The sequence below is a fragment of the Euwallacea fornicatus genome, chromosome 27 (genome assembly GCF_040115645.1).
Source record: "Euwallacea fornicatus isolate EFF26 chromosome 27, ASM4011564v1, whole genome shotgun sequence".
In the NCBI taxonomy this organism is placed as follows: domain Eukaryota; kingdom Metazoa; phylum Arthropoda; class Insecta; order Coleoptera; family Curculionidae; genus Euwallacea; species Euwallacea fornicatus.
This window is the reverse complement of record NC_089567.1, coordinates 2083414-2096618: the sequence shown is the minus strand read 5'-3', so window position 1 is coordinate 2096618 and position 13205 is coordinate 2083414. Positions and strand designations below refer to the sequence as shown.

Below are 13205 nucleotides of genomic sequence, written 5' to 3'. Positions count from 1 at the left end.
GAATGTTTTATGAAATTTAGAGAGGGTGAATTCAACTTTGAAGATCGACAACTCTCCGGTAGGTCATCTTCGCTTGATGACGATCAAATCAAAGTGCTAATTGGAAAGAACCCGCGTAGTACCACTTGTGACATAGCACAGAAACTCGAAGTGTGGAATTCCACTGCTCACAGTGAATTGATACGGCTTAATTTCGTTAGTCGCCTGGATGTTTGGGTCACCTTATTAACTAACAACTTAATGAACCGTACTACGATATGTTGCTTAAAGGCAATGAAAACGATTACTTTTTGACAAAGATTATAGCGGGGAGTGAAAATAGATTCTATACAATAACATAGAGCGAAAATGATCGCGGGGTCATACCTCTGCAACCAACATTCACTTAAAGAAAGTTATGTTTTATTGCTGGTGGGATTGAAAAGGCATTGTTTATTATGAACTATTGCCGAATAATCGATCAATTTCTGCAGGTATTGTACTCAACTGGGCAACTTAAAACATGCCATTGAACAGCTACGTCCAGAATTGACTAATCGTAAAGGGGTGGTTTTTCACCAGGATAACTTTAGATCAAAAGTGTTTTTAGTAACCTGGCAAAAACTGTTGGAGTTCGGTTACGATGCGATACTGTACCCACCATAGAGTCCCCACTTGGCACCTTCCAACTACCATATATTTTCTGTACAAATTTCGTTAACCAGAAAAACAGTCAATTCTTTGGGAAACTGTGAACAACACCTGGAACAGTTTTTAAACTCAAAGTCAGGAGTCTTCTTAGAAAATGGAATAATGCAATTACCCAAACGATGGCAGACCGTTATTCAATAAAATGGTCCATATATCACTAAATAAATGAGATTATTATTATACCACTTTTAATTTTCAATATTTGCTAAAAATCGAAGGCGACTTTTCAAACAACCAATATCTAGCACCTTGTATCCCGGACACGAGTTATTTTAAGACATATGTTTATATAACATTTTCGCCTTAGAACAATCCAGAAAATCAGCTCCTTAAATAGCGGAACGCCCTTAGGGACCACCTTGTATATACAGCAAATTTAATAAATTTAAAACGCTCAAAGCTTTTGCAACGTATTGTCTTTGCGCCCTAATCCTAAGATAAATTAAATAAACTATCATTTGATGAAAATAAATATACTAACACTTTCCAATACATGGTGGTTTATATAAGAGTCCTAGCAACAAGTCGTAAGTAAATCACGCACCTCGATTCTTGAAATCTCGATTTGATTGTCGTTTTATCCAGTTTAATTGTATTTTCTACAGAGTTTTTCAATAAAGGCGGGTCGACTTTGAAATGGGATAATACAAGCTGTGTGTAAGATATTAACGATTTTTTTTAATTTGAAAGGTCCATGTATGCCATTATGTATTAAATATAACATCGTTCAAATGTCTGTCGCGGCTTCTCATGGTGGCACGGATCCGAGTGGTCCAATTTTCAATGACTCCGTCGCATAGATCCTGCTGAAATTGAACGATTTCGTGGATGATGTTGACTTTAAGGGCATTGGTCTATTGCAGGTTATTGGCGTAGACCTGCGATTTCAGAAAACCCCCCAAGAAAGTCTAGTGGAGTCGAGTCGTAAGATCTTGGTAGTCAATTTACGTCATCTCTACGAGAGAACCATACTCTCAAATCGTTGATGCAACAGGTCCATCGTGGTGTCTGCTGGGTGACTCGTAGCGTCGCCTTGCTGGAACCACATGTCGTCCACCTCCATATCGTACAATTTGGACCAAAAGGAGTCGGTTGTCATCTTTTTTTCTTCTCCACCGTTGAAGGTGATATTCTCACTAACGTCGCTTTCGAAAGAGTACGCGCCAATGATGTCGCCGATCTAAAATTCACACCAAACAGGTACTTTTTGTGGATGATTGATACCTTGTGAACCCTGGCGAATCTTGTGTGGGTTAGCGTCGTCCCATATACGACAAGCTTATTTGTATAGCCATTCATCCAAAAATGCGCCTTATCCGTAAAAATGATTTTTCGGCTAAAATTGGGGTCCTCTCTCAAACACACCAAAGCCTTGTCAGCGAAAAAACGGCTTTGTCTACGGTAATAAACTTTGAGCTCCTGGGTGAGTTGGATTTTGTACACGTCCAACGGGTAGCCTTGTATGAGAGGAAACGACTGGTTCGGATTCTCCTGCACACTTTCATGGACAGCAGCGATATTCTCAACCGATCTGGCGTTCCTTTGACGTTTGAGTATTGGTTGTCTGTTTACAGAACCGCCCGTCTCGAATTTAGTTACTAAATATTGGAGTCAACTTTGAAAGACCACCGCGACTGCCGTAAAATGAGCGCAACGTTTGAACTAACGAACACTCATTTTGATAATAAAGTTTTATCATTTGGACGTGTTGCTCAATTGTGTAACTTGTCATGGTGATTTGGTATCAATCATTAAATAATAAATAACAGGTTAGACAGACGCCGCCAAAGCAACATCATCGATCCATCTCAATTGAAAAACCCTTTAATAGGCTTTCGGAAAAGAAATTCTTACATGTTCAAAGATTTCAAGAATTCGCTAACTAATCTATCTTTTTTTGAGCCAATTGCTAAAAAGCTCATTTAGTTTGATAACTATTGCAGCGGTTTGGAAATTGCTTGCAAATTGTTTATTGGAGACATGAGCTTTGAATATATTTATAATGACTGCCCGTTTGCACACTTTATTCCATAGTGTCCATAGTTTATCTTTTGATCTTAGCATCTTAACATAGTTGATTTTTCAACCAGCACAAGTGTTCAATCTAACATTACCTTTTTATTCTTTAAGACTTTTAATAGGACACTTACAAATATCACTTTGTACACTATTACAACGTCATTACAAAATGTACTTAAATATGTTTTTGATATGGAATCATCACAAAATGCTTACAATAGTTGCACTAAAAATTGTTTTAATTATTGTTTATCATCAAATTAACATCACATTGTGGTTGAAATAAGGGATATATTTGTAGTGAAGAGATCATGTTCGAATCACATTTAAAGCGGATAGCAGTTATAAAGCCGACGCAATTTTTTTTTATATTCTTGTATTTGGTATACTTTTAGACATATGTATATCTTATAAATATTGTTAAAAAACAAATTGAACATAGAACAAAGAAGTCAGAATATAAACTTCCATTGAAATAACAGAAAAAACAGGATGTTCTAGTAAAAAAATTGAAATTTTATACAAGATTATTCACGCTATCCTGCACCCAATATTGTGGCCAAACAAAAAGGCGCCTTTCAAAAAGTTTTACTTTTGAGCTATATGGGGGTTTATTATAGCCACTTTCTAAAATTAGTTTTATACCATACGTGTTCCATAAGTCTTAAAAATGTTGAAGTTACGTTTTTTTTTAATGAAACCTCCTGCATATTATTGGATTTTTAATTCTCTGATCAAAACTGTCTGTTTTAATAAGGTTTAAACATCTAAAACTTAAGGTTTTTTAAATAATTTTAATTTTATCAATATTTAACGTAATTTTCATGTTTTAAATATTTAATAGGTATTTTAGATATACAGTATTGTGCAAAAAGATAGCAACTTTTAATAATATGATGGCAATGATGTTTTTTTTGTGGATATCTATTTTTATTTTATTTATTTATAAATATTGTTTACTTACAATTGCTAATATATGCTCATTTCAAAAAAAGGACGAACTGAATCTAAAATATTTTATTTTTTTAAATCTATTTGTGCATAAAATAGCAACTACTAGATATGTTATTTTCTTCATTTTATTCGGTTCTATTGCTTGGTGAACCAAGAATATATTAATATTTAGTACATTCAAAATGGTTCGAGTCAAAACTATATCTCCGGAAGTTAGAAAATTAGTGATAAAGCAGTTTCAAGACGGCGCAAAGCAAAGTGAAATTGCAACAAGTTTAAAACTTCATAAGTCTATTGTTAGCTGAATAATTAAAAAGTTTAGAATTTCTGGTGAAGCTAGTCCAGAATCCATACCAGGAAGACTCAGAAAAATTACTCCCAGAACGAACAGATTACTACTACGAATCTCCAAAGCAAATCCGTTTTTATCATCTTCTCAAATTTTGGCCAAGTGAGAAGAAACGGGTGCGACAAGTGTTAGCTCAAGTACGGTGAGAAGCAGGTTACTAGATGCTGCTTCACCAGCACGTCGTTCTGCGAAGAAACCATTGCTGTCCAAAAAAAATGTAAAGGCCCGATATCGATTTGCACAAGATTATTGTAATTGGTCAATAGATGATTAGGAAAAAGTGGTTTTCAGCTATGAATCCAAATACAATTTATTTAATAGTTATGGGATAGTTCACGTAAGAAGACCTACTGGAAAAAGACTGGACAAAAGATATGTTTGCCGTACTATTAAACATGGAGGAGGAAACGTCATAGTATGGGGCTGTTTCTCTTCATTTGGAATGGGTCCTATTGTTAGAATCAGTGGAATAAAGGATTGTTTCATATACAAGGACATTCTCCAAACACATTTAGTGCCTTACATGAACGAACTTATGCTATTAACAGCAAACTTTGAACATGATAACGATCTGAAGCATGCGTCTAGGTTTGTCAAAGAATGGATTTAAAAAGAAAATATTATTGTAATGATTTGGCCGTCTCAATCCCCGGATTTAAATCCAATTGAGAACCTATGGCACTACGTTAACAGTAAAATTCGAACTCAAAATTACAGTAATACCAATTATTTGTTTGTCGCAATCGAGACTGCTTGGAACGAATTGGATGGAGACTACATCAAGAAATTAATTCAATCTATGCTGAAAAAATGTGCAGCAGTAATAAAACAAAAGGGCTATTACACTAATAATTGATTATAACATCTCTATTAAATAATATATTACATTATCAAAATAGTTGCTATCTTTTTGCACAACCCTTTGAAAAATTGTCAGTTTTCGTCAATATTATAATTTTGATGGGAAGTTTCTATGTCAAATATTCAAAATAAGCATAGATATTTCCTATTAAGTATATTAATTTTGTTCTAAATTCATGTCCTTAAATGATGGCTAAAAATTATAAAAGTTGCTATCTTTTTGCACAATACTGTATAAACGTAATTTGCGTCGAAAAGAAACATTACTGTAAATTATCCTTAAGTAACTTAAACACTTCTTAAATATTTAAATCATGAAAATTCCGTTAAATTTTGATAAAATTTAAAAAAATAACAAAAAGTAAAGAAACATAACTTTAATGATTGTAGGACATTAGGAATACCGTGTGTAACATAAAAATAATTTAAAAAAGGACCTATAATAGACCCTTATAGAACCCAAAAGTAAAACTTTTTGGAAGCTTCGTATTTTGACCACAATATTCCGTGCCGTATAGCGTGAATAACTGTGTATAGTAGCTTTTTTGTTTTAGATCGTATTCTATGTCTAAAACTATAAGATCAGGCCATTTTTAATGTTCTAATTTATATAGGGAGTATTTAAAAAAAGGGTTTAGTGTTTGATTGAGAAATCCCGGTACCTACATAAATACACGTTTACCTGCCCTAGCAAAGCCATATAATGTTAATTACTGATGGTTTCATCCCCGCTTCCAACACAGCAAGACATACGACTCTCTCCTTGCTTCTTTGACAAATCAACTGTGTCATTAAGAATAGTTTCATTATTGTCTGCCCGTGATTCCAACCTTAACCAATGTTGCACAGCCATTTTAAATGCTTCTTGAACGTTGCTAGCATTTTTTGCCGACGTTTCTATACAGGACGTTATACTGTTTTCATTGCACCAAGTTTCCATTTCTAATTGAGATACCTCTCTTTGTTCCATAGAAATATCAGACTAAAATTGTTTTTCCTTGTTTTTTGTTTTAGTCCTATGGAGAACCTTTTACCTTATTTCCTACTACAATGAAAGGAATTTGACTGGTTTCCTTCAGATCGGCATAATAAGCAAATTCTTTTCTCCAAACTTCTAAATTCTTAAAACTTGTCTTATCGTCAATGGCATAGGTTAACATACAAATATCGCTACCGCGATAGAATGGTGTCCTAAGCGTCTTAAACCGTTCCTGGCCAGCAGTATCCCAAATCTGAAACATTACTTGATTAATATAGGATATTGTGGAAATTTGAATTTTACTGAAGCCCATACTTGTAAGGTGTAAGTTTGTCTGTCAATCTCTAAGTCTTTATTTAAAAACTCTACACCAATTGTATGAAATGAATGGTCGTCGAATTGATTGGAAACAAAACGATTCATGAGGCAGCTTTTACCCACCCCACCATCTCCTAATATCACCACTTTCAGTAAAGGATTCTTGTTTGCAGATCTCATAGTTCTTGGTTTGTTTGGAGTTTTAATAGGTTATGGTAAATGGTATTAAGGAGGGAATATCTAAAAAAAGAGTGATACATAAACAATAGTATTTTTTCTACATAAAATACATAAATGTTGCTACTATATAAGATACACAGTAATAGGGTAATAATTAGGCAAAATGTTTGAAACGTAACTTAATTGTTGCAAGGAAAATTATCTAAACTTTTTGAAAAATTTTTAGGAATGCAAGGTAAGCGATGCTTGTGCACTGTGTACATTTGTGATTTTTTCAGTTTTAGATTAAGTTTTCGGTGTCCTTCCCTGTGGAACCAGGTTGTATATTATCTTGTTAAAAAGTTCATCTTTGTTTCTTTTCCAAAATCTGGTAATTTAGTTTAAAGAAAGTACCGATGTTCATAAGAGCTTTTATCCCATTTTGATGTTATTGCAACCATTCAAAGTTGAAAGTTTGGTTTAAATCTGTAATATCTTGAAAAATTCAGAGAACTCTGTGGGACCTGGACACTAAGATACACTGATTAGACCTTGACAATCATGGTACCCTGGTTAACCTTAAATGGTCAGGGTCTCCCAGTTGCCCTGTTTAATATTATATAATGTCAGTATATTAGAATTCCAATCCGTTTTTTAATAAAAAAAATTAGCTCTAAAAATATTTTACATATAAAATCATAACACTTGGTGGATACAATGACCAAGGGAAATTGACCTGTAACACTTTTTGTGAAATATATTACTTCAATATATCTTCACATAGAATAGGTTGATACTTAAAATGTAACTGGAAGTTTCTTTAAATCTTTGTTTAAAATTTCACCATAAACCATTTTATTGTTAGATTATAATTTTTTGAAGTCCAATTCACATTCATTTTAAAAGGTTGAGCTGTTAATTTGCCTATCTACCTAGCAAAATGATTTTGTTTATTTATGAGCGTCAAGTCTAGCAGAACTAAGCTTAAGTTATGATTAATGAACTTAATTAACTGTTCCTTTCCTTATTCTAAAATTAAACAGAGCCTTATGTTTTTAGTTCTCTGGAAGTAAAATATTACTAAAACTAGATGATTCATCATTGAAAATAAAAATATGTGATTATATGTTAAGGATAATTAGGATCTAATAATTGCTTAAACAATGGGTACTGTCCTTCAAGGCTCAATTTAATATTTTATTTTGAAACTGCTATATAGTACTTTACCTATCTGCATCCTGTGACAGATGTATAATTGGACACTACGTTATTTTGATTAAAAAAACCGTATTAACGTAATATTTTAGAAATATCTGAAGTAGAATAAAAATCGAATCAACCAATTCAATACATACTCTAGTCCATTATTACTGAAAAATCAAACAATAAACTCAAACATAACGAACTGTCCTTGTCAGCTGATTTAGATTTGTCTTTCCGTAAACCCCTATACACTGTTCTTGTTGAGATATTCACTCCGTGGAGCAAACAGAACTGTAAATTGAACTATTGGACCAGATATTCATTTAATGAACGCTTTGCATCAGTTTCGATATTAAAAGTGTTATATTAAAGTTATTACTTGAACTCTGTGACTAGTTACAATCAAAATTAATTATATATAGCTGAAACTTTGAATTAAAGACATGAAAGTTACAGTGATTTGCAGCAGTAAAGTTAAATCGGATATTACAGAATTGTCCCATAAGCTCTGGTGGAACATAAAAATTAAATACTAATAATGATTCTAATGAGCTTTCTTGACATGTACTAAAGCTCGGACAAATCTGGTCTTTGAAAATAATGATGAGGAAGGAAACAAACCAGAAAAGATTTGAAATTTAATAGAATTTACTTAAGATGATATGTTTTAATTATCAAAAATTTAAATTCTAATTTAAATTTTCTATAGTATTGCTTGCGAATTTACTTCAAATTTTGATTGCATATTTTGCTTATTTCGTTTGAGAAGCAAATATCATGCTGCGTAGTTTTACCAATTTTCAGTTCAATTCAAAGCGAGTTACTACGGAACATGGAGTGCTCGGAAGCACAACAAACGAGCACACTGATCGTTCGAAGTGGTTGATCGGCATTAGTGAATGTCATTTCATAAGCTAATATCTCCTAGCCCTGATCGTACAGGAACGTGTGAGGACGAGCGGTAATAAAATTTTCGACGACGGTGATTGGTCAAAAAATTCAATTGGCTAATTTCATTGGATAACCGATTTCTTTCACATGGTCGCAGAATGACAAGCGAATGGAAAACGCTTTTTGCTGTTTACGTCGTACATGTTTGTTATTGGTTTTGACTTCGATTTAATGTTTTTCACTTTAAAAACTTATGATTGTACTTTAATTAACTTAAATAATTAAATAAAATATTATTAACAATATAAAACGCCATATATTCTAAAACATTTTGGGGCTGATTTAAGTTTTTCTTTTACCATTTAATCCAAAGATTTTAGGTAAAAGCATCCAACATGCCCAAGTACTACTGTGATTATTGTGATACGTATTTAACTCACGACTCACCCAGTGTGCGGAAGACGCACTGTACTGGACGCAAGCACAAAGATAATGTTAAATTTTACTATCAGAAGTGGATGGAAGAACAGGTAAGTCAGCCAGAAACGTCAGAATTAACTCCTTGGGTTTTGCTAACAAAGTAAACTGGAAATTTCAGGCCCAACATTTGATAGATGCTACGACTGCAGCATTCAAAGCAGGAAAAATTGCCAGCAATCCATTTGCCACCCCTGGCAAAGGTGTGGCAATTCCACCCCCTACCCAACTCTTAGCACAGAGACCAGGGGGTCCACCAGGACCTGGCATGATGCCTCCAAGTATGTGATTGTATATGGGTTTTGCTATATGTAGTTTCTGAGATAGTATGTCATTCTCATAAGGGTACTTACAGAGATATACAAAAAGCTTCAAAAGTTTGAGAGAACAAAATGTGCTAAATTTAGAAAGGGGTGCTATCATTTACTCCCACATTTGATCTGTTTAGTGTCCCATCTAAATTGATTATTGAGTGATATACAGTACCTTCTTTCATTATATATTACATGCAACCACTTTATGAGCTTGATACCCTTTGGGTACTACATATTATGAAGCATTTTGAAGATACTCTAAAAGAAATCATGTAATTTTCTCTAAACACAATTTGCTTTACTGTGCTAGGGAGACAGAAAAGTGGTTTTAGTTTTTTTTTTAATATAACTCAAGCAAAAAAAATTCAAAAGTTTCAATTTCTTTTTGAATTATTGAAAAGCCAAATATAATTTTGTAGATTTGTTTTCACCCTAAAACTACTCCCTTAAATGCTTACCTTTCTCCCATTTTATCAAGTGTGTATTTATTACTATTTATAAGATCTATCCTCATGTTCAACATTCTTATCTTAACTGCTTAGATTTTGTTCTATCCAATGCCATTTTCTAGCTCACTTTTTGTCAACAGTGGCAATTTAACATACAACATAATACAGTACACTTACTAATTTTAACTTTGTTTGGGATACCCTGAATGGCCTGCATTCTCTTGTTTTGATTTATGAAACTTTTTTAAGGAATTTCTTATCAATGGATGTTCAATTATTTAAACTTTTAGCTATGGGTCCCGGAGGACCAATGCCGCCGATGGTAATGGGTCCCCATGGACCTATGCCTCCAATGATGGGTATGAGGCCGCCAATGATGGGAATGATGCCCATGGGTCCTATGGCCCCTTTGCCGCAAGTACGGCCGCCTATGGCAACTTCCAAATAGTACTAGCAGTGTGTGGAATATCTTTTAAGTTTTTGTATTTGGTAGTACGTTTCTGACTAATTAATACCTATGTAAATTTGAGACATAATAATAAATAATTATTGAAAAAGAGAAAATCGTTTTAATTTTGTATTTGACATAGAGTTAAGTATAAATACAGGGTGAGTTTTTTTCAATTCTTAGTGAAGGGATCTTAAAAACTAGCAGAACTACAAAGTTTTTAAACAATCCATAGCTTAATATACTTCTCATTAAAAAAAGCAAGTTTATGTTATATCTTACAAATAAGAACTGTCACAAGAAAAATTAGAAGTATGTTTTATTGAAAATAACATGTCAACAAAATCATCTCAATGCTCTATCTGTCTTATATTAGTATTATTGTAAAAAGATTTAACTAAATTTTCGGTGTAAATTTAAATGTGTTAGAAATATGCGACGACGATATCTTTGTAGATTCTCTAATTGAAAATCATTTGTCCCAATAATTTTCCACTATTACTATTATATTTCTTTTTGCGTATATAACTATAAGATCTAATATAACACTAAGATGACATATTTTCTCACATAATTCGTATATGGTAGTTATATATTGTCCCTTTTTTAAAGCAGTTTGAAAGCATATAAAGACTAATTTATTTTCCAACACCATTCAGATCTATTTTTTTACAATTATTTCCAATGGTTTTAAAATATATACAATCAAATCGGATTCCTGTTGAGTTAACGTAAGGCGCTTACATATGTTATATATTCTGTATTCATCCGAAAATTTCTCTCTGTCAAAGGTTGTTATAGCTATGTAACAATATAAAGTACTCCATAAAAGATACAATTATAATCAAATCTCAATAAATAACAAATAACATGCTAGTAAATAAATTTTTGTCGTATAAATCTTAAAGCGATAGCAAATAATATAGATTAAAAATTGGTTTATTATTATTTTTAATTTTTTCTTTAAATCTAATCAAAACATTGATGTCGGATGTAATGCGATTTGGATGGTTCATGTTACTCTACTTGGTTGTACAAAGGTGTTCAAACATTTTTATAATGGTTCGGAGTAAGATAAGTTCAAGAGAACAAAACGGCCATAGGTACACTGCAGTCTGGACCAAAACAGCAGGATGTTGCCCATTAGTTTAGGTTAATCGGGGTGAAGAGTGGTATTCTGTATTTTTCACGGATGAGTCCACATTTGACCATTTTTCTAATAGTTGGCGTGTTTGTGTATGGGCAAAGTCTGCAGTACACAGAAACTTAAGAACTATACAAGAAGTACATCCTTTTAAGGAGAGCCCAATAGTGGTTCGGAACGGAATTTGCTGTGGTCGGAAAAGTGAGTGTAGGTTGGTGAAACGAACATGAATGGACCAATCTACGAAGAGGACATCATGAACAACTTTCTACCAAATTTTCAAACTGCTATAGAAGAAAATTTCCGATTTTTTAATCGTAATGAAAGACCTCATCGTGTAACAATCGTTATACACATGATTGAAAATATAGGTACCTAACATTTATCCTTTCCGTCAAGATCGCCTGACTTTAACCCCATTGAACTTGTGTAGGACATGGTACAAAGAAGTATTGAAGAATATCAACCACGCCCCCAAATAATGCCACAGCTTCGAAAACTTCTTCCACGTTATTAGAAAATTTACAAGATAAGATAAACCACCTCATTGAAAGTATGACAATACTGTGTGAAACAGTTCGACACGATAGGGAAGAACATATGACATGTTGAATTTTCGAGATATAGTTTTTATGTTATTTTCGATTTTGCAAGCATACTTTTTTTTTAATTTTCTTAAATAAATTAAAAAATATCATCAATCATTTTTTACTTTTTTTTTGAGAACAAAAAACAACTATTGCTAGCTCTAAGTAATATCCAAAATATCATGATATCTACAACTTTTTTGAAACAGTTTATTTTTAATTTCAGAAGAAGAAAGATTAGTTATTTAGTAAAAAATTTTATCCAACCAAAAATTGACGATATTTCGTTCCATATGTTTTAGACATTTTTTGAGAATACCTTTTTCTTTTGCATTATTTATATCCTCAATATGATAATTAAATGAAGCATTTCTATTTAAGTTTTTCGACTTAGTCCTAGTCAGATCCTGAAAATACTACCAGTCAGCTTTATTATAATTCACAACTTGGTAGTACGCAAACAAATGTCAGTAGTGTAAGAAGGGCGCCGGTACTGTCATAATGATTTTTTAGATATATTTGAGAGCCATTCTAGAACTTCCCGAAACAATATCTAAAGGGTTTTCTATAGAATCTTGTTCGTTGTAAATTGCTCAATAAATGTAATATTTCTTATTAGAACTTCGTAGAAAGTTTAACTTAGTTGTTATTGTTACAGCCATATGTTCTGTGTACTGCGTTTAGACTTTTCATTAATAGTTTTAAATTCATGAATTTTGAATGATTGCACTTTGGGGCGCAAAATACCTAGGAATAATCTTTAAACAATTTATCTTGACGGTTATGTAGTATATTTAATCTTTTCTAGGACTTGGAAAGTTATGAAATGCTATGATTTTTATGTTGTTTTAGATACAGATTATAAGTCCTCCATATACATTTGATATGTATTGTCAAATTGTATCATAAAATTTCAATAAAAAAACTTTTGTTGGGATTGAACTACATATGTTTCATTTCTATTAACAATAAATGGATTTTTCCTTCCTAATAAGAGCAATTAGCTTTATTGAAATATCTTTCGGATATTATCCTTTAGAAACTTAGAGATTAAAAAGATTTTTCTTATGCAAGATGTTGATTTTTAAGACCATATTTCACTTTGATCCGAAAGGTATGGATTTTGTGAAAGCATTCAAATAGCAAGTTTATAAACGTATTTTGCACATCTATTTTTTACCATTATTTGCGAAAGAAATAAAAAAGAAGTTCGAAAATTTCGTTTTTTTCGAATTGTCTGAAAACTTAAAATAATTTTGTAAATCTTATTTCACCGTGAAATCACTTGCTTGAATGCGCAACATTTCTACCACTTAACCAACTCTGTATCTATTATTGTTTACGAGATCTCCATGCTGGGCAT

The 13205-nt window shown here is 32.5% G+C and overlaps 2 protein-coding genes across 2 annotated transcripts; one reads left to right on the top strand and one right to left on the bottom strand.

Annotated features, from left to right (window-relative positions):
- Positions 1-2788: 2788 nt before the first annotated feature.
- On the bottom strand, positions 2789-7732 carry LOC136347203 (ras-related protein Rab-9A-like). The gene is made up of 4 exons (XM_066296961.1): positions 7557-7732; positions 6168-6410; positions 5908-6105; positions 2789-5855 (listed from the first exon to the last, which is right to left on the bottom strand). Exons 2-4 carry the CDS (start codon positions 6348-6350, stop codon positions 5580-5582), a joined length of 657 nt encoding a protein of 218 aa, XP_066153058.1. The 5' UTR covers positions 6351-6410; positions 7557-7732; the 3' UTR covers positions 2789-5579.
- An 872-nt stretch (positions 7733-8604) lies between these two features.
- On the top strand, positions 8605-10227 carry snRNP-U1-C (small ribonucleoprotein particle U1 subunit C). Its single transcript, XM_066296969.1, has 3 exons — positions 8605-8953; positions 9022-9181; positions 9954-10227. The coding sequence occupies exons 1-3, from the start codon at positions 8819-8821 to the stop codon at positions 10109-10111; spliced, it is 453 nt and encodes a 150-aa protein (XP_066153066.1). The 5' UTR covers positions 8605-8818; the 3' UTR covers positions 10112-10227.
- Positions 10228-13205: the final 2978 nt, after the last annotated feature.